Consider the following 27,495-nt stretch of genomic DNA (forward strand, 5'->3'; position numbering starts at 1 on the left):
CTCAGGGCTTCCAGTGGACTCAGTTTGCCATGGTCACCTCCATTGGGGAGGGGTGCACTGGCAGCAGGAGGATTGGCAAAAGGCTGTTCACTTCATTGGTTTCCTCACATCAGAATATCATTGTGATTAAAAAAAAAATTAGTCTGACCTGATTATTCTTTTGATGAGTTTAGGGACTAGCCCATTATGACTAATTACAATTTTTAAAAGTATGCTAGATTTTTTTAAAGGCCTCTTTCTCTAGTGGTATGAAATAGTAAGCACATTGCATGTGAATTTACCTTACTGCAGTGCTGTTATATTAAGGGCACCTATGGAACCCCGGTTGGACTTGCTCTTGTACGAGTGAGTAGCACGGTGTCCAAACACGCCAAGGACTGCTCAGCTCCAGTGCTACCTGCAGTGCTGGCCTTTGTTCATGCATCTGTATCAAAAACTTAATGGGCTCTTGGAAGCACATTGTTAATTGCTTGGCTTCTGTTTCTGTGTTAATTCCATGTCCTCTGCAGTCTTGAGGAGTTAAAAATCTATGCAATATGAAAAAGTAATTTGGCTGCAGAAGTTTTGCTTCCACCTCAAGCTTTCGGTTTTAAGTGTTTTGTTGGAATGGATTTAGTTTACACGTCAGAAATTCAGTCTAAAGACAATGTAAGCGTTGTAGAAGTAAGACAAGCTGCTTTAAAACAATTTTTGATCTGTTACTTTTGTTTTTATTTTTATAAATACAATGCTTAAATTTCTTTTAATAATTACCATGCGATATAATTTTAGATGATTCTTGGTTTGTAAACGATTCAATAAAGCCCAAACTTAGAATAGTCAGGTGTCATGGTTGATCTTGATTGCCAGCTCAGCTAGGTACAGTGAAGCTCACCTCCAGATCTGTCTGTAAGGGCATTCCCTGAGACCACTGAATCATGAAGGCTCACCCAATGAATTGTTTCAGTCCTTGTGGAGTTCAAACATAAGGGCACTGGGGGAGGGGGTGCAATACAAGACAGAAATACAGTTATATAAATGAAGCTACGGTAATGCTACTAAACACAAAAAGAAAAAGTCCTAATTATTTTTAATACATAAATAAATAGAAATAAGAATAAGATTGTACCAACTACATTATGAAAATACTAAAATGCCTGTCTTCTGAAAAGCCAATTAACTTTGCAAAATTAATTACTTAATGTAATATGCCTTCCAAAGAAAAACATTACAATGGTATTCCATCAAAAAATTATTTCCAACCAGGCGGTGGTGGCGCACGCCTTTAATCCCAGCACTTGGGAGGCAGAGGCTGGCAGATCTCTGTGAGTTCGAGGCCAGCCTGGTCTACAAGAGCTAGTTCTAGGACAGGAACCAAAAACTATGGAGAAACGCTGTCTCGAAAAATCCAAAAAAAAAAAATTATTTCCAAAACAGTATATAAGAACATATTTAGACAATGTCCTCAGATATTCAAAGAACAGCTAATATCCACAGTGTGTGTTATGTTTAAGAAGTAAAATTAAATGACATCTATTTTAGAAAGTCTATACATCTTAGAACAAAAAGTTTCAAATCAATGTTCTGTTCAACCTGAATCAGCCCATGTCAGTTATGGATTTAAAGGTAAAATTCCTGAAAACAGTGCTCTCCTGTGGAATGCAACAGCATATAGGAGAGACTGTCCAAGTGATACGTATGATATGAATATAACTCTATATCAAAAGGTCAGAAGAAAAATCTCGATAAATACCAAAGCCGTTTTTAATAGAATCCAGAATGTAGTATTAATAAAATGCAAAACCCAGTAAACTAAAAACTGAAGTATATTCTTTAGCAATGTGTGTATTTCCTCAATTAAAACCAGCATCACAATTAACTATGAAACAATGAAAACCATTCCATTCAAGAGCAAGATTAAAATAAAATGTAAAAAGCAACAGTTTCAGCTGATATAGTATGAAAGTAGAGATGTTTCTGAGGAAAATAATCATAAAAGAGGGTGCATAAAATGGTGGGAGAATTACACCTTAACAATGTAAAGAATGGCTTTAACAATGCAAGGAATAGGTCTCAGCAATAATTTGCTTCAGCAACAAAGTTAAGTATGGATATACAGATGATGACGTAAGAGATGGGTAATGGTAGATAGATAGACAGACAGACAGATAGATCAATAGATGATACATAGGTTGATATGTATCACAGTTATTTTTTCCTATAAACTAGTACAATGGAATATAACTCACTGGAAATAATTATGGAAATTAATATCTTAAAATGAAGCTTACAAGGAAATCACAAAGAGACAATAAAGAAGAGATGCATGATGGAATGATGTGTTGTGTTTCAGGATTACAAGGGGAGACACTATGGCATTGCAAGAATTTAAAATATTTCAGTTAAGCTTTCTTCTCCAGTAGGTGGGAACCCAGAGACCCACAGCCAGACATCAGAGAGAGAGAGAGGGGGGGGGGGGGAGGAAGGTGGGGGAAGGAAGGTGGGGGAAGACTTTGTGCCACATATCTCTAAATGGGTTGTCTCCATCAAAACCTTGCTCTCAGAGCTGAAGGAATCCCACAGATGAGGAGGTGGGCACAGTGTAAGTACAAGAGGGGATAGAGAACATCAGAAACACGAGGCCCTCTCAAACAACTGAGCAAAGCTCATACGAACTCACAGAGACTGAAGCAGCAAGCACAGGCCTACACGGGTCTGCACCGGGTCCTCTGTGTATATATTGTAGCTTTCAGTTTAGTGTGTTTATTGGACTCCTGAAAGGGTGAAAAAGTGTCTCCGATTCTTGTGCCTTTTCTTGGGGGTCTTTTTCCTCTGTGGTTTGCCTTGACTAACTCTTATGTGATGGTTTGGTTGTTGTTGTTTGTCATGTTTGGTTATTATCTCTTGGAAGCCTGTTCTTTTCAAATGAGATTCAGAGAGGAAGTGGATCACGTTGGGAGAGAAGATAGAGAGGGACTGGGAGGAGTAAAGTGGGGGCTGTAATCAAGAAAAACTGTATGAGAAAAAGCATCTGTTTTCAATTAAAAAAAGAAAAATAAGATAAAACAAAACATTGCATTCTAAATCATTGCCCTCAAACTTTAATTTTACTAAAGATCATTCATAAATTTCAGACAGAAAAAGTACGTGATCAACAAAATGAATAAAATAATGTCATCACTGAAGACATATGCTTCCATAGTAAAAACTCCATCATACAACCATGAGTACACCTAAAATCAACCTAATTTTATTAAAATATTTATCACAAGCCAACAAGACACAGCTGGATAGTGTTTAAAACTGTTTCTGATTTCAGAGAGAAAATTCAGTAGGTTCTTACTTGTCACTGACTATCCAAACCTTTTCCAGAGCTGTTATTTTTTAAGGTTGAGGAAGACAGAGACCAGTGTCTGTGTCTGAGTACTTCACAATCTCTGCTCAGAAAAAGATGGCATGGGAATAAAGGAGCAGGAGGAAAATGATAATTATTTAGGGTGCTCAGACCTTCTAGGGACTCAAAGGAATCATCAGAAGACTGAAGAACTGACAAGAAGCCAGTGAGGGTATTTTAGAGAAATGTTCAGGCTTGTGTGGGAGACAGAAAAAGTGCTCACACAGATTAGGAAAGCCAGGAATGCTCCCGATAGAAAGGAGACTCAAGACACTGATTGGTTTGCATAAGCAGGTACATGGTTGATGAGTGAACACATGTGTGACATCCAGGAATAAAGAGTATAAATTAAAACAAGTGACTGTTTTACTTATCAAAATAGAAAGAATAAGGAAAAGTTGAACAATGGTGAGAATGTACTTATTTATTACTGCCAAATATAAGAAGACTGAGATTATACTCAATATTTTGAAAAATGGGAGGACAATACAGAGAGAGAAGAAGAAAGAAAAAGAAAAACTAACAGGCAGGCAGGAAGGAAAAGAAATTGTTTATATAATTGACCCAGTAAAACTACTTATGAGGAAATAGCCAAGGAAATGATCAGAGCTTAAAAAGAGAAAATTTGTGTACATGGTAAGAAACAAGGTTGGACGAAGAGAAAAGAATAAGTAATGACGCGCCATCCATGGAATATTAACGTCTCTTAAAGTGCATTTATCAAAGAATAATCATAGCAATTTGCAAGCTAATCCAACTACAGGATGAAATATTGCTCCGGAATGGGAATTGTAATTCTGTAAACAAGACAGCTCACTCTTCCCCCAAGGAGAGGCGGTTCATTGCCAAGAGTTCTAGAAAGACTCAGCGTCTGATTGAAGGAGAGCAAAGTTCTCATCAGAGCTGAGTGGACACATTCCATCTTCGCTGTCTTCAGTGCTAGGGAAAATGAAGAACCTGTCCAACGCCACTGCAACCTGAAGCAAGCTACTTCACTCTGCCTAGTAGTGTCTCATCTCCAAATATGCCAAAGGTAGCTTGGTGTCTCTTCCAGCTACCGTGTTTGGACATGCTCTAATAAGGAATATTGGCTTTTGAAAAATACTAATGTAGCTCAGCTCTTTGAGAAGATTCTCAAATTGTCATCTGTGTTACAGAGCAAAGGGCAGGGGAAATCTAAACCATGCGTAGAGAACTCAAAAGTTCACATTCTCTCTCTCTCTCTCTCTCTCTCTCTCTCTCTGTGTGTGTGTGTGTGTGTGTGTGTGTGTGTGTGTGTGTGTGTGTTTAGTTGGCTCTTTGAAAAAAAGACAAGGTTTTACCATTTTTACCTCAGACTATATATATCTAAATATTTTTTCAGATAAATTAAAATCAACATTTTATTAAGTTTGAAAGGAACCAAGACATAGTTAGAGACCTTAAATACCACTACTAAGTTCCCTTGTGTTCTAAGCACATAATCATGGGTTTTTATCGATGAACCTCATCTGGAGTCTTTGGATGATCTACAGTGATGATGTAAATCAGTGTTAATGATGGTGTCTCCCCTGCCTGAAGTGCAGTTCTCTCTCAGTTGCCATCTGCATCACTGTGCAGGCCTGTGTGCGTCTGCTGTGGCATATAACTGCACGATGCCTGTGAGCAAATCCAGAGCTAGTCCCATAGGTTAGAGCAAGACTTGCCTCACCTCAGCCCAATGAAGGTGACAAAAGCATGTGGTATGTGTATAGTGATAGGTCCAAGAGGCAAGGATCGCCAAGTGGATAGCTGTGGCTCTCACCTTATAGTAGGACTGCTTTTTCCTTCTTTTCTTTGAAGTGGCTAAAGTGGCAGGAGGTGTGTGCTGTCACAGTCTCTGTGAGTTTGATGTCAATCAGTCCTGCTGTGTCTAGAAGACACTGTTTCCTTGAAGTCACCACCACCTCTGGCTCTTCCAATCTTTCTGCCTCCTCTTATTCACAGATCACTTGACCTTGAGGGGATGGCTTTGGTGAAAATATTCCCCATTAAGGACTGGGTGCTCCAAAGTCATTCTCCACACATTGTTCAGTTCTGAATCTCTATGTTAATTTCCATCTACTACAGGAAAAAGCTCTCTAATGAGGATTGAGTTAAGCACTGATTGTGGGCATAGCAATATGTCATTATTGCTGTGTTCCTTTAGCAGAATAATAGTAGTAGGTTTTCTCCTAGGCCTATGACCTATCCTCTGACTCTTGGCCACTTTAACAGTGTTTGGTACAGATTCTATCTTATGGAGTGGGGCTTAAATCCAATCAAAAAGTGGTTGGTTATTCCATATCATTTGTGCCATTATTGCAAAAGTATATACTACAGGCAGGTCACTGTTGGAGGTCACAGAATTTGTGTCTGAGTTATGTAAATTATTTCCTTTCTCCTCCCATAGCATGCAGAATACCTTCCAACATATATGGGAAAAAAATAAGACCAGAGGGGCCTATACATTCTCAAGGCTCTGTATGTTATTAACAAGTGCCCAAGGCCGAGAGTTCACAAACACTGTAAGTCCACGGTAGCCATGGTAGTCCATAGTAACTGTGGTTGTAAGCCAGCCCTGGTATCCAAAACCATGAGTTGTGCAGTTCAGATGGAGGGAAGAGCAGTAGCTCTCTTGTAAAGAAGGTCAGGAGACTGAAACAGGTCACTCACAAGGGACAATATGCTGCACCCATACTGCTAAGGACACTCAACCAAGGCAAGCCCTGAACCCTGCTCCTTCCATCAGCAAGGAGAACATGAGCATCCACGGGAAAAGCAAAAGATCAAACCAGGTCCAGTGAGAACTGAGAAGATCTCCCAGAGAGAAAGGGAGGAGGTCAGGCCAGACCAAGAAGAGCACTTTGAAGCTTACCTTAACACACAGGACTTGGGTTCAGGTCTCTAGGTTTCTGAGCCTGGCCTGAGGGCAGATGAATAGGAAACCGCAAGTGGCCATCAGTCCTGGATGAGTGTTTGTAGGGCGTCTACAGAGAAGTCCTTAAGAATTACATAGGTCATTGTATTTCTTGAAGGTCATAGCCTGTCAAGAAGAAATGGAAATTTACAAAAAACTGAAAAACTGGCTTCTTAAGAAAAGAGAGTAGCTCAATGTGCAGCTGCTGACACCTGACCTGGGCCCTTGATGCTCAGGGAAATCACGCTGGGTGAAGTCATAAGTAAAGCAGTGTAATTATCACTAAATGAGAAAAATACGGAACTTAAACTTTCAAAAGCAAATGCTAGCAGTGAGTTTTAAATTTGTCTCCTTTCTTCTGGATATAAATTGAAATGCCTGCCTATTTATTATCCAAAAGGTACATTTCTGATAAATCGAAACACTTAAGGAAATTATCACCAGCACTACAATATGAATAAATGCCTAGCCTCCTGGCTGTAACCTTTGCAGGCTGTGTTTATCATTCACACCACACGAAATAGCCACAAACCTAATTTTCCTAGTGCCAACATTGATACACTGTGGAAAGTCTGTGATTATAAATGTTTGTGTCATTTTTGTAATTATGGGGACAGGGTGATTATTTGACAAGGCTTGTGTTCCCCGAAGGAACAAAATGAAGAAGGACATTGGGGCACTGAATAAACTTGTGCCTCTCCTGTGTACTGATAAACTCTCAGGGGGCGGGGCTTGCAGAAACCAGAAAATAAAACAGACCAAGGAAATTTGGCAGAGCGATCAGACCCACCAATTGTTTTCATTCCTGGCTGTCCACCTCACAGGGCAATGTCTTAGGAAGCCACCCCTTTAACAACACTTAGGCCCCTGTTTTAGAAGTCTGGTGAAAACAAAGAAGCTGAAAAACTAAGCTAATATGAATTCCATAAAGCATAAGAGTACTTAAATATTCTAAAAATTCAATTCAATGTATTTGTGCTTCGTTAGGGCTGTGATACACTCAAACCCATATGTGTATTTATAAATATTTTTATAAATGCATTCTTAGCTTACATTTTCTTTTTCCCTTTAATCCTGCTTCCTTCTCTGCCTCCAGCCCATTTTACTCTCCTCCTCCTCCTCTCCTTATTATAAAACACATATTCTTTCCTATGCTTTGCAAATACATTCATGTGTTCTTACTTGCTTTTTCCCAAGCATTGCCACTATGGAAAGATATTGAGCAAACATCTTTGAAACTTTTTTGTTTACTAGAATTATAAGTATGAGATAAACTTTAAAGGTAATAGGATTATTGAGAGAAAAGGTGGGACTTTTGTTTTGTTTTTTATTGTGGGTCTACTTTGCTAAAAATCTGTAAAAATTGGCATTTGCTTCAGCCATCTGAGAACATATGCTTGCTCTGACTCCTGCCTGTAAGGGTTATGTTTCTTTGTAATCTTTGCTCATTTGTCTGCAGCAAAAATGATCATTGTTGCCGCCTTTCCCCTTGTAAAGCTGCCTTTGATGCTGACTTACTGTATTAACTTGCTCATCTTGATCTTCTCATCTGTATCTTTTTTCCATCTTCCTGTTGGTCTACACATGTGTGGGCTTTTATCAGCACTTACCTCAACTACCTGTTATTTGTCGGGACGGGGGGGGGGCTGTAAAATACAGCTTTCCCAGTTTTTCTTATCCCTTTTGATTTATTGCCACATAAAAGCTTTTGTCTTTTTTTTATATGGTGCTGGGGATTGAACCCAGGGCCTTGAATGTGCTAGGCAAGTCTTATATCCCTGCATCTCAGCTCCTTAGCTATTTTAAGATGCACAAATATGTATGCTTTCTGACTCCTGAATTTTGATTAAGGTATTTATAGCCCTAAGTGCTTCATAAATTCACCTGGATTTTCTTCCCAGAGTTTTAGTGGCTGTCTTATTTACATTTATCTTTGGAGTGTTGGATATTTGATTTCATATGTGATGGCAAGTCAGTGACCCACTTAATAAAACTACAGCAAGCATCTACTGTCCATTCAGCCCAGTGCCTGTCAGCTAATGTGTATATAACCTCCTAACGGCTCCGAACCCCTGTCTCGTGCTGCCCACCTGGGCAAGGTCAGGAGTCTGTCAGGGCCGTGTCAGAACTTGAGTAAGCATCGCCCATAGCACTCTATGCCCGTTGTGTGTATAAAAACCATCATAGGAGGCCGGGCGGTGGTGGCGCACGCCTTTAATCCCAGCACTCGGGAGGCAGAGGCAGGCGGATCTCTGTGAGTCTGTGAGTTCGAGACCAGCCTGGTCTACAAGAGCTAGTTCCAGGACAGGCTCCAAAAAACCATAGAGAAACCCTGACTTGAAAAACCAAAAAAAAAAAAAAAAAAAACCATCATAGGAAAAGAACCTAAACATCTTCTCCTGCAAGCACAGGGACCAGAGTTTGAATCCTCAGAGCCCACGAAAAAGCCAGGCAAGCATGGTGATCACTAGAAAAGCACTAGGGAAGCAGAGACAGAAGATTGCAGGGGCAGGCTGGCTACATAGATTAGCAGTAATTCTCAAACTCCTGGTTCATCCTGGCTCAATAAAGGAGTGGTGAACAATCAAGGAAGGCATCCATTGTTAACTTCAACCCTAAAAGAGAGCAGTAGCAACAAATACAAGCTTGGCTCTATATTCATCTTCTGGGGCTACTGTAGCAAACTTCAGATCAAGTGTCTTAGGCAGCATAACTCTTGCCTTCCATTCTAGAGGCTCAAAGTCTGAGATCACAGTATTACACCAGCAGGATTCCTCTGAGGCCTCTGTTCTTGGTTTGTCAATGCAGCTTTACCCTTGTTCGTGTGTGTGTGTTTGCACACATGTGTACAGATGCCAATTGAGGCCAGAAGAAGTAGTCAGATTTCCATGGAGCTGGTATTATAGGAAATTGTGAGCTGTGTGACGTGGGTGCTGGCAACTGAACTCTAGTCCTCTGGAAGAGCAGGAAGCTCTCTTATTAACTGCTGAGCTATTGCTGCAGCCCCAACCAGAAATCCTTCACTGAGTATTTATTCTGTTTCCTGAAGTTCTGAGAGTTCAGGAAAAAGCAGGAAATGGAGTCCATCTTCAGAAATATGGTCCTTGGGTCAGAAGGTTGATGGCAGTGACACTCAGAGGTGCAAAGAACTAGAAAGACTGGGACAGAAAGGGCCTACAATCTGTCTTCCTAGAGTACTCTTGATCTTCTAGGAGGCATTTTGTTTTTCTGGGACTGGAGAAATGGCTCAGTGGTCAAGAGCTCTAGCTTCTCTTGCAGAAAACCCAGCTTTGATTTTCACCATCCACTTGGTGACTCTCAACCATTTATAATCCCAGTTCCAAGGAATCAGTTCCAAATGACCCAGCACCCTCTTCTGAACTCCACTGGCACTAGGCAGTCATTTAGTACACAGAGAAATCATTTATATGCATAGAATAAATATATAAATATTTAAATAATGAAATATTTTGTTCAATGTTCATATGTACAGGTAACATATTTTGGTCAAGTCCACCCTCCCATTCTCTCTAATTCAACCTCTATGTCTTTACCACTCCCCCATCCCAACCAACTCCACTTGCTCTCTGTGTTTAAATACCCACTGAGCCTTTTTAATCTGTGGGACAAGGTGCTAGAAGGTGGGTAGCATCTCAGGGACCTCATCCCTGTAGAAAACTTTCTCCCCAACAGTCATCAGTTGCCAACAGCTTCATAGACAAGAGTTGGGACTCTATAAGCTCCTCCCCAGCCATGCTTGGATTGGGCTGGCTGGATTTTATGCAAGTCATTGTGACCCTTTTCAAACAAAATTTGTTTAGTTGTTTTTCTTCTTCTGCCTTTCTCCCCTATTCCCTTCCTCCTTTGTGCCTGCCCAGCCCTAATAGCCATGTTCAATGGAATCTGTAATAATACTCAGATTGAATAGAGACAATTTAATGGCTGCAGATCCAAGAATTCCTTTATTCTCAGAATCTTTTTTTGTTCCTCAGTTGCACAGCAATTATTCAGATTCTTTGCCATCTTCAATTTATTTTTGTTGCAATGGGATAGTTCTAATACTTCAATCTGACTTTAAATGGTATTAAAATCAAGTTAAAATTTAGTCACAGACAACTTTAAAGTGTTTCTGAAAATGCTAAGAATATATATAATAACTTGATACTTTATTTTTATTTTCTTGCAATTGAGGTAAAAATGAGATAAGTAGATTCAGCTCAAACATTCTAAGAATGGCCGTGACCTCATCCCTTTTATGAACTTGTGTCCCTATTCCACATTACCAAACTCTTTTTGCTTGTTTTCTCCCTCTTCCTCTCAAAGTCCTAAATTGTCAGACAATTGGAAGAAAGCACATGACAAGAAATATGACATGGGTAAATAACAAATGCAGCTTACATGCAGACATTCTCATTTATCCAAAGGAAAACATAGTTTCTGAATCTAGAACTTATTTACAATCACCTTTCTTATAGGTGTCTCTAAAGAAGAGCCAAAAATATTGAGACCTCCGAGAAGACCCCGAAAACCCAAAACATTAAATAACCCTGAAGATTCTACGTACTATTATCTACTCCATGTAAGTGGCTCATTCTTGCAGTCAAATTGAAGACCAACGGAAACCATGGCTACATTAGGCTGCCCCAGAAGGCCTTGCAGCATAGAGGCCCTCCTCAAATTCCATTTCACAGATAACCCATTAAGTGTCCCCTTTGTTTCCCTCCAGCCATTTTCCTCATAGTCCTGGCTTCTCTTGTAGTCTTGGACCTACCGTATTCACCCAGAAACTTTTTCTGGTAACCACTTATCTGAGCTTACATATAAATATCAACCTAGAAAGGAAAATCCGTCATAGGAAAGCCCTCTGGACAGAGGCATTCATTCCAATACCTGCCAGCAGAAAAAGAGAAGTGAAACTTTGTTGAGTTTCTGCAAATTCCTGGCCGATAGTAAGACATATTCATAACCATTGTGACAGCCTCCTAGAGCCAGCCCCTAACATTATGTTCACTTCTGGGGTCAGAATTGTGAGACACGGGTGAACATCTTATGTTCATATCAGAGCCATTAACTTTATTGAGATCTCCTGGATCCACTCAGTTGGCAGTGTTATGGTCTCTACTAGGCTCCCTTCCCCTCATGCTCCTGTCCTCCATGCATGCCACTGCTAATCACCTTGGTTCCCTAAACCAGAACTTAATGGTTGTCCTGGGTCTTACGCTCCCTTTTATACCTGACACCTATGCCAGTTCTACAATTCTGCCTTCTCACTACCAGTTCTTCCTCCTTCTCTAAGCACATAGCACATCCCAGTTCCAACAGTCATCGTTTCTCAGTCAGACTGGTTAAAACTTCAAATCTCAGCTTCCCCAACCTACACAAGAAAATTCTCTAAATTATAAATTTGGTTGTTATTCCTTCAGTTGGCTCAGTAACTCCTTCAGCAAGAAGTCCATATTACAATGTCTTCTTCACTGAACAAAGAGCTTCTGCCCTGTGTCAACTCTCCATAATAAATTGCTTAAATTCCCACAGTGAGCAAGCATCCCCTTAGGCTCCAAGTCTTTCCCACCCAATGGGTTCCTTTGACCCCAGTGGTCCCTCCACTTCTAATATTTATTCCATGTACACTCTCTACTGTCACACATAGGAGCAGAACTCCATGCTCAGGAAAACCCAGAGAATCTGAGAGTTCATCGGAAACAAGAGTCACATGCCACAGGCAGGAAAATGAAGCTCACATCGGGCTTCCCAGTTAGCTGGGTCAACTCTAGTCTTCCCCTTCATCATGGTTCTGCACCATGCTTCTCTCCTTTATGGTGTTGCCCAGAATTCACACTTACAACCCCTTCACCTTTGAGTTTCTTAGAATAATCTCATCATCTGTCATGACCTCAGTCACTGCTGAGTTAAAAACCATTGTCTCTGGCTTAGATTACTCTTGCAGCTCCAAATACAAATAGCAAACTACCTAATACCTATCACATAATCTACTTGGATGTGCACACAGAGAGGTCCATATGTAGGTGCATTCATTCATAGTGTGTTAGGATATGTCACAAGTCATATAAATCACCCAGTTAAAGTACAACACAATAGCTTTTAGTTCAACCATCACCACAGTCAATTCTACAAGATTTCTATCACTCCAAGATGAAACTCTACCCACTATCAGTCACTCCCACACTCCATTCCTGACCCAAATCCTAAGTAATCACTAATTGACTGTCGTCTATGTATTTGCCTTTTATAGAACCCCATATAAACAGAGTCACATAGTATATGTTATATGAAATAGTTTTATAAGCTAGTAATCACTTATTCTTGTTCTCCTTCTTTCTCATCCATCATTAAGATAATAAATTATGCATTATGATTTCATATTACTATATATTATGTATTTTCAATTATTCTATTCCCATTAGAAATCAAGCCAAGAAGAAAAACGGAGACCAAGAAAAGACAGGTAATCATCTCTTCAAAATTACAGCACCATTTTGTTCAAATAAAACTATAAATCTTTATGTTCAAATTTTATTAGCAATCACACATATTTGGAAAGAAGTATGGTCCTTTTACATATTTAATGTCATGTTTTATGCTTTTTTGGGTTGTTAGGATGGCAAGGGTAGAAGTTGTTGTAGATATGGTACACTTACCTTCACACGACTCCTTTCCCTTTAATATTGCAGTCTTTCAATGTTTGACATTCTAATTTTGTTCTCATGCCAAATCACTTTCAGATAATGCTAGCAATAGAAGGAGGTGCTTATACAGAACATAAACAGAGTTCCCTATTTATCACCTGGTGATACCTATAGCGGAAGTCAGTTAAGGCTATGGATGAAAGCACTTGAAAGTTCTCTGTATTCACTCACCAAGGCCAGTCTTCAGCTAGATGAGCCTGGTGTGAATGGGAGTGTAGACTGGCCAAATCAGTGCCATGTCACTGGCAGTTCTGGAAACTCCCAGTTCAAGTTAAATCAAACCTGACAAAAGCAAGAGGCGCCAGTCAGCAGCTAATGTGCTAGTCAAGGTAAGGATGAGAGGTTTTTTGGTTTGATTTTTGTTTTCGTTTTTGTTTTTTTGTTTTTTGTTTTTTTGGATTTTTTGAGACAGGGTTTCTCCATAGCTTTTGGTTCCTGTCCTGAAACTAGCTCTTGTAGACCAGGCTGGCCTCGAACTCACAGAGATCCGCCTGCCTCTGCCTCCCAAGTGCTGGGATTAAAGGCGTGCGCCACCACCGCCCAGTCTAGGAATGCTTTTAATGAACAGGATTACTGATTTTTACATTTCAAGATTTCTCTCACATATGTGATGCTCTTAAATTACAGTAAATATTAAGAAGGAGACACTTGGCCTGTAAGTCAAGGGAGTAGAAATTATACTGATCATGCGTATGTGTTCACTTCCAGTCAAGGAAAATTACTAGGTCTGGAAGACTTCTATTATAAAGAACTTTTGCCTTCTAATTCTGGACCAAAGGAGCATAGCTCTAATGTAAGAGAATGGAGACCACAGAAGGAACTCCTGGATCAACGCCCCGAGGCTAATGAAAGGTAACAACGCATAGTGCAGTATAACTTTCAATGGTAAATTTTAAATGGAAATTCAAAAATCCCAATTTTAAGCAGTTTTGTTTTATATATATACCATAAAATCTGAAATTTTTGCAATTTGTGCCCTGGCAATGCTGAAGCATGCATAGGCAGCCCATTTATAGCGGTTCTTTTGAATAATTTTCCCCTTTTCTTCAAAATTCATGGTGAAGTTTTGAAACTAGAGGTGTGTAGGAGAATATAAACATGGTGCATAAAAAATAGGAGAATGTGCAGGAACTGGGAACTGATCGGAAATCCTTAGCCAGGTTCCTGTTGGCCTAGGGTTCCCAGACCCCCTCTCTCTTCTCTTTTACTGTGTGCAGTGATGGTTAGAGAAAAGAATTCTTCAGTCCAAATGTCTTGAGTTGGACCCTGATTGAGCTACTTGAGAAGTTTTATCTTTTCTGAGCTCTTTAAGCCACAGTTTTCACACCCACAAAAGAATCTTCAAAATTCCCGCCTCACTGTCTTGTTAGAGTTTAAGTGAAATGATACCCTGCTTAGCACACTGTGTCCCCAGGGGAGGATTTCTATAAATACTGATGGCTATCATTATCCACCTTCATTTGCTCTTTCAAACGCTACCTGCATTATGGTCTCCAAAAAGAAGATGCATTCATCTTCCATCTTGAAACCAAAACTATAACCTGTTCACACTTGGTGGGGTTCTAGCTGAAGCATGAGGTTCTGTGTGAGAGAGTAGAACACCAAGCGCCAGAGAGCTGATATGATTTGTGTGTGGTCACAAACCGAGTGAGGGTTCTTCAGCCCAGGGTTTTCACACCCTGCTCAGCTGCTTTTCGCTGGTCTGCCTGCTTCCTGTTGTAACAGCTGACGCTCCTTTGTCTCTGCTATATTCTTTCTCGTTCACCAACTGACGATCCATGCCTACTCTGAAGGCATTATATAACAGAGACACTGCTTGCTTCCTAGCAACTTCCATGGGTGTGCATTTAATATCCACTAGAATAAGGGTGCCAGAGCTGGCTTTGGTTGAGTGCTTACTTAGTTCTAGGCACTATGCTGATATTTCACTGACCTGGTAAGACAGTTACTATTACTGCCCTCTTTTATGAATATGGAAGCTAAGTTTCCAGAGGGCAGCAACTACAGTCACCCACATAAGAACTGATGGGGACAGATTTGAACACAGGGTTTTATAAACTTAAATTCAGTGACTTTAACCACTGTTAATATTGCCACTTTATGTAAAGCTCCATGCTGGGAACTTAAGGAAACAGTGACTATCAGGGTGACAAAGGTGTGGTCTTTGTATCAAACAATCCTGAGATTAGTGGGATGTGATATTCGCATACCAGTGCTGAACAAGGTAACTCTCAGAGGGGTGGGCTTTTCTAAACTTAGAAAGACGGTGGTGGTAACTCACAGCAACCCTGTAGCTAAACCTCAGTAAGAGCCTGGATTAAAACAGACAACAAATGCAAAAGAAGAATAGCTCTAAATTACATATTGGAACAATTAGCAAAATTTGAGACTAAAGTATATGCCCAATTGTATTAATTCAGGAAGAGCATCTTTATGTGTACGTGAGTACATCCATAGCTTTACTAACAGACACTCACCGACTGCTGATGACACCTCCCAGTAAGGTTCGAGTAGGCCTGGGGAAGAGTGTGCCAGCAATAACAAGCAAAATGCTTCATGGATTTTTTTAATTGACACATTAAAATTGATAAGTTGATAAATTTAAAATAAATTTTAAACTTAAATTGATAAATTAAAATCATGTACATTTGTGGTACAGAAAAGAATATTGTGGAATAGCTAAATTGAACTGATTAAAATTTGCATAGCTTTATAATCTTCAGTCCCATTTAAGCTAGGTAGGTAACAAGGAGGACCCTAAGAGAGACCCACATGGAGGGCCCCAGGAACGGGAAATAGTTAAGAAGATCTCCTGGGTAAATTAAAGGAGGGAGTAAGAGGGAAAGAGAGAGGGATGGGAGCATGAGGGATCAGAATGGTCAAGTTGAGAGCAGGACAGAGAGGGAGAGTGATAGGGGAGATATCTTGACAGAGGGGGGCACTGTGGAGTTGGGGAGAAACCTGTTGCCAGGCAGGGGAGGCTCCCAGGAACCTACAAGGATGACCCCAGCTAAGACTCCTAGCAATAGTGGAGAAGGTGTCTGAACTGGCCTTCCCCTGTTGGAAGCAGATGCAGAGATCCACAGCCAAGCACTGGGCTGAACTCCTGGATTCCAGTTGAAGAGAGAGTGGAGGAATTGTTTGAGTAAGGAGGGGTCAAGATCATGATGGGGGAAACCCACAGAGACAGCTGGCCTGAGCTTGTGGGAGCCAGTATGGGACCTAACTAGGCCCTCTGCATCTGGGTGACAATAGTGTAGCTTAGTCTTTTGTAGGGCCTCCAGCAATGGGAACAGGACTTATTCCTGAGGCATAAACTGGCATTTTAGAACTTATTCCCTATGGTGGGATGCCTTGTTCGGCCTCGATAGAGGGGGGAGGAGCCTGGTCCTGCCTCAGCTTGATGTGCCATGCTTTATTGATTTCCTGGAAGACCTTACCCCACCTAAGTAGAGGTGGAGGAGGAGTGGATGGGGGAGGGAGCAGGAGAAAAGGAGGGAGGGGAAACTGGGGTTGATATGTAAAATAAATTTTAAAATGATGAAAACATTAACATATCCTTAAAAGTCTATCTTAAAATGAACTTCAAGTCATCGATGTATTGCTATGAATTATCGTCACTCAATAGATCTCTTAAATTTAATCCTACCAACTGAAATTTTATATTCCTTAATCAGTGTGTCCCCAGCTCCCTGTCTCCAAGTCCTGAGGAGCACCTTCCTATGCAGTTGACGTTTTTTAGGATGCACACACGAGTGGGCTCCTGCAGGGCTTCACTGATATCTGACATATTGTCTTCCAGGTTTATCCTTATCGCCACAACTGGCCATTAACCATTCATCCACTGGTGGGCACATGGCTTGAGTGCATAGCGTGGGTGTTGGGAGTAGCACTGGGTGAGCACTAGACTACACACAGCTCTCGGAATATTTGCTTCATTTCCTGAGGTGATGTGCTTGGTAGTGAGCTTTGGGGATCTCATTAACAACAGTTGCTAAATACTAAGACCTTTATGTTTTTGAAAAATGCACCCACTGTCCTCTATGATGGCTGCACCAGCCTACACACTCCAGTGCTGTGCTGAGCTCCTTCCCTCCGCGTCCTCACCAACACGCGTCAGCATTTACATTTTGTTAACAGACATCCTACATAGGTAAGATAATGTGTCCTTGTGATTTTAAGTTTAAATTTTCTTGATGATTAATAATGTTGGTCATTCTTTAAATTTTAAGATAAAATTTATACAACAGAATTCACTTGACCATTTTAAAATGTCCAGTTCCGTGGGTTTAATATATTCACCTTATTTCATGCCGACCTAACTTCAGGAAACCAAATACCTACTGGTATCACCACCCTTCCACTCCTGTTCCCTGGCAACCACTAATCAATTTGCTTTCAGCGGTTATTCAGAACATTTCATATAAATAGAAACACACATGTGACCTGCTTGTTCTAGCTACTTCCCCTTTTTTTAATTTTGTTTGTGAGCATTATATTTATGTGAGTTTTGCCACAGCACTCGTGTGGAATCCAGAAGACATTTGCAAGTTGGTCTTTGCATTCTGCCCTTGCCTTGTTTTTAGACAGGGCCTCTTGATCTTACTGCTATGCTACACACTCCAGGCTTCGGAACAATTCTCCCACTCTACCTCCTGTGGTACTGTAGGAGCTCTGGGATCACTCATACCCACCCCTACATCCAGAGATCTGAACGCAGGACATCAGACTTGTACAGCAATTTTTTCTTTTTTATTGATTTTATTGAGCCATATAATTCTCTCTGCTCCCCTCCCTTCCTCCCCCATTCCCTTCTACCCTCTCCCATGATCCCCATGCTCCCAGTTTCCTCAGGAGTTCCTGTCTTTTCCTCCTTGGGGTACAGCAAATCTAATCATTCTCTGAGTCATCTCTCTAACCTAACAACGAGACTTCAGCTTTCCACTCTTTTAAAAGCTTAGCAATCTGTTAAGGCTGCTGAACAGAGAGACTTCCTAACCCTGTTTAATGACTAGGTCACTTTAAGCAAACCAGTTTTCTTGTTGGACAGTTGGAAACTTGATTCTTATTTCTAGTCAGAGTGGTACTGTATTGGTACTGGCATCCTTTGTTCCTAGAATGTGACAGTCACTCAATCTTGCATTGAGCATTTTTTGCACGCACATTTTGGTTATCTGTGTGCCTTTTTCTGAGAAGTGCCTCTTCAGGTCCTTTGTCCCTTTTTTAACCATTTCACTTGTTTTTATTGAATTATTTGAGTCCCTTGTAGATTTTAGACACTGTCCCCTTTATCAATTGTATCACTTGCAAATATTTATTACCCTTTAGCAAGTTGTCTCTTCACTGCTTTGATTCTTTTTTTTTTTTTTTGCTGTATTTTTAAGCCGATTTGCCTGCTTTTTGGTATAATCTGATTTGTCTGTGTTTGTGTTTGCTCTTGTTGCCTGTGATTCGGTGGTGATATTCAAAAATCCTTTGTCCAAACCAGTGTTGTAGATATTTTCCTCTATATTTTCTTCTAGCAGATTTTCTGTCTTAGGTGGTAGTTTAAGTCTTTAATCTTCTTGAGTGGACTTCAGTATATGCTGTGAAGTAAATCTCTGTTACCATTCTTTTGTGTGTGTGTGTGTGTGTGTGTGTGTGTGTGTGTGTGTGTATCCAGTTTTCCCAAAATCATTTACTGAAGACATTAGCCTTTCCCTGCTATAAGCTCTCGGCATCTCAGTCAAGCCCAATGGAAGACAAATGAATCTGTTTGTGAGCCCTCTTCTCCAGTTCCTCAGTCTGTGAATCTGTTTTTATGCTCTTTGGCTGCTATTACTTTTTTGTAGATTTTTCAAAGCAAATAACACGATGTCACCAGCTTTATTCTTTTGTTCAAGATTACTTTTATTATTTAGGGTCTTTTGTAATACCAAATGAGTTATTTGTATTTGTTTTCCCTATTCAGTAAAAGAAAGAAGGCCAGAAACTAAAAGTCCACATTGACTGGAGCTCTTACAGTGGGTCCAGTAAAGCAGTTTCATTAAAAACATTGAAACCTGCCTGGCTGTGGTGGCACGTGCCTTTAATTCCAGCACTCAGGAGGCAGAGGCAAAAAGATCTGAGTTCAACCAGCCTGGTCTACAGTACAAGGTACAGTGTAGTCTGGGTTAAGTAGAGGATCCTTGTCTCAAAAGAAGAAGAAGAGAAAAAGGAAGAAGAGGAAGAAGAGGAGGAGGAGGAGGAAGGAGGAGGAGGAGGAGGAGGAGGAGGAGGAGGAGGAGGAGAAGAAGAAGAAGAAGAAGAAGAAGAAGAAGAAGAAGAAGAAACCTTGAAAAGTCAACAGAACAAGCAGTAACTTTATTCCTACTAGAGTGATTAGTGATTATTCAGATTGAGGGAGTGTTTAAAAGAGACATTTGATTTAAAAGACCAGAAGGTGAGCAGAGTGGTGTTGTTGCAGGCCTTTAATCCCAGCACTTAGGAGGCAGAGTCAGACAGATCTCTGAGTTCAAGGCCAGCCTGGACTATGAACTGAGTTCCAGCATAGCCAGGGCTATACAGAGAAACCCTGTCTCGAAAAAGAGAAAACAAAACACCACCAAAAATTTCAGATTATACACCTTGAATCTTCTTGATTGATGAAAGTCTCTTAAAAACTAAATAAAGCACTAACGTAAGTATGTTTGTATTAACTGTGAATTATTGTTCCAAACAAAGCCAGCCTTTGTGATCTCTATCTTCTCGTGGTTGGCTCTCATCCAAACACAAAAGCCACTAGCTTCAACTCTGCAAAGCTGCAGAGCATCTTTACAGCCAGTTAAGTTGGCTCGTTTAGCCTGACATTTTGGTTGTGTCTTCTTAAATGTGTGTGGTTGGTGGATAGCGCAAGGAAGAGGATCGCCTAGCCCTGGGAGGGTATCTGGAAATACCACTGCTAGCAGTTGCCATTGACAGTGAGACCCTGTCTGACTTGCAGGTGCTGGACCACCAATGGGAGCGAGGAGATCTCTGCCAACCCCTATGACTACAGAAGGCTCCTGCGCAAAACCTCCCAGCGCCAGCGCCTGATGCAGCAACTGTAGCCCCTACTGAGTTCAAGTGTTGAACCCTGAGATGCTACAAGGACCATAGCAACAGCGAGGTGCCCTTAGAATCTTAAACCCCTTTGGAGAGTTCCAGATACTGGACCTCTAGATGTCTCCCACCTGCAGTTGCCCCCATCACCCTAATGTACCACTTGACTCCACTGTTTGTGATTCAGGTACCCACTGTGTCTGGGCTGTCACCACCCCCTTGCTCATTTTTAAATGATTTAAGAGATTTCTTCTTTCTTGAAAAGACTTTCACAGGACCTTGTTTGGATATGCCAGAACAAAGTGGAAAGAACGTTGAAGGGGAACTCATCTAAAACTTGCTTTTTTTCTCCTCTTTTGATTAGTAAGATTACAAAATAAAGTAAGCATCTCAGAAAGTGTGTTTTACAAGGGCTTGTCTGCCTTGTGCCTTGGGGGCTCTGTCTCTGGTATACAGCTGGGCTGGTGGCAGAAGCTGAGATGAGAGCTGTCTTCAGAAGCTAATCCCCAGCCCCAGCTACTGTACAGAATAGCCCACCTTAAACTGAACCTAGAATCCTGGAGGAACCTCCAAACCCACGCCCACACAGCCTTCCTGGCCAACCACACTGGCACTGGTCCTCAGGCTGAGAACTGTCAGATAGTAAGGTCTCTTCCTCTGCAGATTTGAAGTAACCTCTCCTCCTTGGAAGTTGGCCACATAAAAGTGAGCAAACGGGCAGCGGGTAGGAAGCAGGAGTTTCCTTACCATTTGACTATATATATATATATATATCATATATAGAGATAGAGATAGAGAGAGAGAGAGAGAGAGAGAGAGAGAGAGAGAGAGAGAGAGAGAGATCCTCCAGGTTTAACCCCTCCATGAAAGACACCAGGTCTACACGATCCTGCGCGGGCAAAGAAGGTACAGGAAGGATTCCAGTGAGGACTGGATGAGCAAACAGGTTTTGGTCAGGTTAGGTCAGGGTTCTGCTGCCCAAAACACAAACCAGAGAGCGCTGATACATTTGTGTCCAAGAGTTGTCAGGGTCTGTGCAGAGTGGGCCCATAAAGCTCCCCAGACCTGGGCTTCTGTAGGGTTCATCTTACAAATAGGATCCAGCTGAGGAGAAGCCTCTTGCTGTGACAGGGCCACGCCCCAAATCCAAGTGTGCTCTTCTCCCCTCTCCTACTCTAGTTAGCTCCACTCCAGTTTGGGACCAGACAGACAGGACAGAGGAGTCACCCTGTCATGTGCCAACGTGTGGATAGAACGGCAGGACCGGTACCTGACACAAGAAACCGTAACCGCAGGGCTCACCGATATGGGGGGGGGGGGGGGAGTAGGGCGCCCTGAGTTGGCTACGTTTTCTGTGCTCCTGCACTCCACCTGGAGCAGGTACTATAAGGAGTAGCCCTGCTCCTCTGCCTGTCATCCTTCAATCCTGTTTTCCAGTGGCCCCTCAATACTGAAGTCCTCCCAAGAGTATCAGCAAAGGCATCCAATTTCTGGGTACAGAGGCTACAAACAGCTCTGCCCCAGCCCCTGCACTCCTGGTTAAGTAAAACTGAAAAAGGAAGTAGCCAGCCCTTGGTGGAAGATTGCAAGGTCATAGCTGTTTTCGTCCCTTTTTCTTTCCATCTATACTTTCTCGGTCCCTCGATATTTAAGCCCCAAAGGGACACGGGAAACTTGTACCAAATGCTCTTCTTTGGTCCCACCTGCCACAGGGATTTCTGGATGCACTGTAGACAAGAAATGGGTGGTCCCAGGACACCTTCCTGTGGGTCATGCTGGAGATTTGGGTGTGGGTCTCCCACATTAACTGGAAAGCCTTCTCCCGGTAACAGCCTTCCCAGTCTGCACTGCCTCCTTTGTCAACTAATGGCTGTAATTATTACCTCCATGAGCTCTTTTGTTATCGCCAACCAGAGGAGGGGGAGCTCTTTGCGGGAATGAAAAAATTTACAAAGCAAATTGCTGTCTAGGAAGAGATGGATTTTTAAAAGACAAACCCAATCCCACTTGCATCTGAAGTGGGGAGTGGCAAAAAATAATATTTCTTAATGTAAAAAACAACATTTGATTTGAAAATACTCGAGGCTGTGAGCTTTAATTGCATTTAAACAGCACCGTTTTAAGTCACTGTTTTTGAAGAAGTTAAATTCAGATGTTGAGATTCTACCTTCCTCTTGTTGTTTTCTTCCATTTCTTCCTTGGAAGGTGTGTGTGTGTGTGTGTGTGTGTGTGTGTGTGTGTGTGTGTGTGTTTATGAACCTTTTTATTTCAAACCACTCATCCATAGTAAAAAAGCTTCAACCCCAGCCAGCTGGCCTGAAGCAAATTATTTGCAGGATTTGGTATGGATTTAAACAAAGAACCCGAGTCTTATCGGCAAAGCTTGAAGGAGCAAGCGCCCAGCAGACGTCGGAGCCAAGGCATTCCAGGAGGTTTTGCCTCTGCCAGCTGAAGCGATCAGTCCCGGAGTGCCCTAAAGACTGACCAAGCTGAGCCCTAGGTTCAAGATTACAGCCTTCCCTGGCCATGCTCCTGCTTGTCGCCAGAGCAAGCTTAGAGGCAGCCTCGGGCTGCACCCAACAGTGCCAATTGCAACCAGAGATCCTGCACTTTCAGCGGGCATCCACTAACTAGCTCCTCTATGGGCCCCTGGATTCGGACACGTGGGAAGAAGATAAAGCTTTGGGGAGAGAATGCACTTGGAGACCCAAGACTTGGGCGTCTGCAAAGCCACCCCAGGTCTCAGGATCCCTAACAAAACAAGTCACCCTGGTCGCCAAGACAGAAGGCTCCAGGGTCCCTGCTTTGGTGCCTGTTTAAAAATTCAGAGAAGGAATGAAGGGTTTTGGGGACTACAGAAAAGGCTAACACTAGCCCAGGGCGCCCAGGGAAGGCGATTGGGAATGGCTGAAACCAGCGCTTTCCTGCCAGTCTTTCTTGAGCTCTCCATAAGCCCGGAGTCATAGTTACAGTGTAGACCAGATTGAAGTCCAAGGGCCCCAAATCCTCAAGGTGCAGCTCCTATTTACGAACCTTTAGGGAAAGGAAAACAGAAAGGATCGTTTCATTCTGTATTAGAAAAAGCTGAACTACTGCTCTCTGGACCTGGAAGTTGACAATTTTATATTCTTAGGCAATCCACGCCCTCCCCCACCCCCCCCCCCGTCCTGACCTTAAGGATTCCTTTTGAGTACGAGAGGTCATTGGTTTGAGTCCCCCTGAAAAGAGGGAATGCATTTTCTTCTGATATTTGGGAAGTCTGGTTTGCTCACTTGGAACCCCCCTGCATGCCTCCTACGCACCCGCGTGCTTGTGTCACACACAAACAGTAGGCTGTTTCACTCCTCTATAGGCCAAGGTCACCTAATAACAGGATCCCCTCCCCCATCAACCATCAATCCTGTGGGCTGTGTCAGCTCTCCCCCGTTCCTATTCAAGAAGTTTCTGTTCGTTTTATTTATTTAATTTTTCCCAGCCGGAGGTCCTCAGTGATAGACTCCAGCGTGGATTTTAATTGCTTCAATCAGCAGTCTTTCTCTTCAGCCTTCAGTCAAAATCTGGACAGTGGGTCTGGGGACCCAGCTCAGCAGGCAGACGCTAGGCTCTGCAAAGGAGATAAAATGAGTTCGTCGGCTTGTAGGCGGCCCACCTCCCTCCCTCCTTGGTACCTTCCCTACGCTCTGAAGGTGTGCCTGATTGCGGCCAGGTGGCCTGGGCTCTTGAGGTCACAGCGACCTCGGCGCTGGTTAAGAGGAAGCAGGGCTCAAGAACGGTTTTTGCTTGTCCGCAGTCAGAGTCAGCCCTCAAACAATGAACCAATCGATGCACACGTAAAAATCGGTCTGGGTCACCCTTCCAGCCCCTCCAAGGTCTCCCTGGTCTATAGGGCCAGCGTGCAGCGGGCTGCGGTAGCACCCTGGACAGCGCAGGAAGTGGGAAGCGGGAAGTGGGGAGCGCCTGTGGCTGGGTCAGCCCTGCGCAAGCACGACTCCCTCCCCCGCAGCTGACTCGCGCTCCAACGCACAGCCTCGCACCTCACGATCCCGCTCCTCCATTTCCCCTCCGTCACTCCCTCATCTCCCCACCGAGCTCCCTCTCCCTAAAAATCTCTTGGGCCCTTTCCACTTTCCAATCTGCTAAGATCCTGGCGACTTCTCTATTTAGCTTCTGCGAACCGCACAGCCGCGTCCATACGCTCTGACTGGAACACAAACACACACGCACGAGCATCGGCACACGCAGACAGCACGTTTCCTGTCCCTGTGTGACACCCACCCTCGTCTCGCGGACGCGCCAGTCCCCGAGCGTTGCCCTCCTCCCGCCACACACATACACACACATTCACACACGCACGCGCGTGCTGGGTCGAGCTGAAGCCAGCTCTCCTGCATCCACTCGGAGGTGACCAGCGCCAGTCTCGCAGAGCCCATGGCCTCTCCCGGCTCCGGCTTTTGGTCCTTCGGATCTGAAGATGGCTCTGGGGATCCCGAGAACCCGGGTACAGGTAGGACAATAGGGACCTGGAGCGGGAGAGCGTTGTGGATAGCGGGCTTGGGATTTGCAGGGCTGCGCAGATGATCAGAGCTTTGGCATCTGCAACAGGAAACTTATTCGGACGCTTCGCCCTACTACCTTGGTTAAGTCCTTAACTGAATGAAAACCCCAAACTTCGGCAGTCTTTTGTCCCCCGGGAAGATGCCCAGGATGTCTCAGCCCATTCCCCTAAGCATAGACTCCTGAAAGACAGCAGCGTTTGAGGGAATCGATGGACTTCAAGGACGAAGTGGGGCGGGGGGGGGGGCTTTGCTTTGAGACCTCTCGACAGGGAAGGAATGGGGCAAAGAAAGACGAAATGGGGAGTAGTTTAGGGTCTGCAAGGCAAGCGCGACGAAATGGGTAGCCCGGGGTCTAGGAAAGACAGTTCTGGCGCAGCAGTGAGGGTCTGGAAACCTGCGCACCTGGTGAACAAGTGCGAAGGGCGGTGGTGTGGCTTTCTTCACGGGACAAGGTGAAGCCAGGGCTAGCCCTGGAGTCAGGTTCCCCCGAGCTACCCCACCTGCTGAGAACAGAGTCGCCCGCGGCTGCTCGCGAGGTTGGAGCCGGATTCCCAGACTCCTCACTAAAGACCTCGTTCACTTGGAACGAAATTTCACTCGCCCGTCTGTTCTCTTTCCACTTCGCTGTCCCTCTGCCTGGCGATCGCAGCAAGAGCTTGGTGCCAGGTAGCTCAAAAGTTCACCGGCGGCATCGGAAACAAGCTGTGCGGTGAGTGTTTGGCGCGCTGGGAAGAAGGGCGGGCAAGGTCGGGGGCTAAGGCTGGCTGGGAAATGTCGCCGAGCCTGCAACCTGCCTCCACCGAGTCCTCGGCTGCGGATGGGCGGGGATGCAGGAACCAGACTGTCGCCGGCTGACCAGGCCCCGCGCTCCGTGTCCTTGTCTAGCTCTGCTCTATGGAGACTCTGAGAAGCCAGCGGAGAGCGGCGGGAGCGTGGCCCCGCGGGCGGTGACTCGGAAGGTCGCCTGCACCTGCGACCAAAAACCCTGCAGCTGCCCCAAAGCGGATGTCAACTACGCATTTCTGCACGCAACAGGTAAAAAGGCGCTGGCTGGCCGGGACCGCGCTCCTCCCCGGCGACGTCTGACCCCCAGGCACCCAGTGGATGGTGGGGGCGGGCCCTCTGAGAATCTTGCGTGGAATTGGGTACAGGAGCTGGAGCGCGCCGAGAGCCCGGCCCTAGCGTTTCCAAACAGGAGTTGGCGGCCACAACGCCTGGCGCTAGCGCAGCCTTGAGAATTGAGGGTGGCTGTGGCCTCGGCTTGCGCCCGATGTCCGTGCTTCTCTGCGCTGCCCCAGTCTCTAAGTAGAGCAAATTTCCAAGTGCCCTCCCAGATAGCTCGGAATCACCGGGATATTTTTTAGATGTTCGATTGGATTCAGAGCAATTTGTAACCGTGATTTCACTGAGGAAAGATTCTGTTTACGTGAGCCCTGGGCGCTAAATTTTACCTCAGCTTGCATGATTCCCAGTCTCCCAAACAGCATGAAAGTGCGCTCACACACACCCACACGCCCCAACTTTGACAACATCTGGCCTTCAGAAGTCAGAGATAATGACTTGGCAAGATTGACTTTTCCTGGTTTGCACGAAGGCATTTCTCAAACATTCCCACGTGGAGTCTTGACAATTGAAACGAATACTCGTAACATTTAGGACAAAGCCTGTGAAACAGACAAGTCCAGCCTTTGTATTTTTTTTTAAAAAAAAAGGATTAACCAAACAAGATACTATGTTAGGAATAAAAATGCAAAATTTAATTTCTGAAGGAGGTTTTGTCTACTTGTGTTTCCAGATGATGTGGGTTTTGTTTGAAACGGGGTCTTCTAGCCCTTAAACCAGATCTGTTCTCCAACTCCCAGATATCCCCCTAGCCCCAACCTCCCTCCCAAGCACTGTGAATCCAGTGCCAATAAATTCAACTCGAAGAAAAATTGCCTGATCCACAATTGCCTGGATCTTTGCGTGGTAAAGTCTAAAGGACCCTTTCCATTCCATTCTCCAGACCTGCTGCCAGCGTGCGATGGAGAGAGGCCCACTCTGGCGTTTCTGCAAGATGTTATGAACATTTTGCTTCAGTATGTGGTGAAAAGTTTCGATAGATCAACTAAAGTAATTGATTTCCACTACCCCAACGAGCTTCTTCAAGAATATAATTGGGAATTAGCAGACCAACCACAAAATTTGGAGGAAATTTTGACGCATTGCCAAACAACTCTAAAATATGCAATTAAAACAGGTATTGTGCAACCAGCAATAATAAAGCTTTTTGTTTTGCAATTTTCCTTTTTTTTTTTTTTGCTATAAAATCGTTCCTGTTCTACTGGGTCGTGTTATTCTCAATATTGCAAAATTGCATTTGTTTAAACATAGTCATTATTAGAGTAATCCAAAAGCACCTTGTTGATAATGTCAGAGCCGTCGTTGGGTATAAATCTGAAGAGTGGCAGGAGATGAATCAGGGTTGTAAAAACCATTTGTCACTAGGGGCCGGTAGAAGTGACCCAAAGTGGAGAAAATGGGAGCTGTACAGACTAAGGGTGCAATCCTCTCAGCCTGAATTCCAGGGTGCAGCTGGCAATTGTCTTGGCACAGAACTGATCAGGAGTCCCAACTAACCAACTTATACAGTTTTCAGGCTGGAGGGAGAATGTTGTGGCGTTGCTTCAAGTGACTAAGCCTTAACACACACACACACCACAATATAGACTAGCTTAGCAGTTCAGCGGTATTACATAAGGATTTGTCTCCTTCGCATTGGCTGTGCACGTGAATAAGAATGTCTGATTCTCATAGCATCCTTTGAGACAATGTAGTTCCAGATACCACATCCATTTGAGTGCCTCCCAAGCTTTCTTCCACAGGCTCCTGAGGGTTCTACTT

General features: G+C 43.4%; 2 protein-coding genes across 3 annotated transcripts in view; both read left to right on the forward strand.

Moving 5' to 3' along the window:
* The window catches only part of Myo3a (myosin IIIA), a 189,231-nt gene extending 169,097 nt beyond the window's left edge, over nt 1-20,134 (forward strand). The window contains exons 30-34 of one of the 2 annotated variants that reach the window (XM_041641610.1): nt 8,395-8,409; nt 10,778-10,869; nt 12,716-12,756; nt 13,706-13,849; nt 19,959-20,134. In XM_041641610.1, coding sequence (XP_041497544.1) covers nt 8,395-8,409; nt 10,778-10,869; nt 12,716-12,756; nt 13,706-13,849; nt 19,959-20,064 — 398 coding nt within the window. In that variant the 3' untranslated portion in view covers nt 20,065-20,134. Of the gene's footprint in view, nt 1-8,394; nt 8,410-10,765; nt 10,870-12,715; nt 12,757-13,705; nt 13,850-19,958 lie in introns of both variants that reach the window. The other variant, XM_041641611.1, reaches the window with a different exon arrangement.
* A 3,945-nt stretch (nt 20,135-24,079) lies between these two features.
* Nucleotides 24,080-27,495, forward strand: part of Gad2 (glutamate decarboxylase 2) — a 68,877-nt gene continuing 65,461 nt past the window's right edge. Inside the window, exons 1-4 of the mRNA XM_041641587.1 lie at nt 24,080-24,560; nt 25,262-25,321; nt 25,498-25,647; nt 26,618-26,851. Coding sequence (XP_041497521.1) covers nt 24,485-24,560; nt 25,262-25,321; nt 25,498-25,647; nt 26,618-26,851 — 520 coding nt within the window. The 5' untranslated portion in view covers nt 24,080-24,484. The remainder of the gene's footprint in view (nt 24,561-25,261; nt 25,322-25,497; nt 25,648-26,617; nt 26,852-27,495) is intronic.

This window comes from Microtus oregoni, unplaced genomic scaffold (genome assembly GCF_018167655.1).
Source record: "Microtus oregoni isolate MIOR12 unplaced genomic scaffold, Mior012 000070F_ref0000104, whole genome shotgun sequence".
Classification (NCBI taxonomy): Eukaryota; Metazoa; Chordata; class Mammalia; order Rodentia; family Cricetidae; genus Microtus; species Microtus oregoni.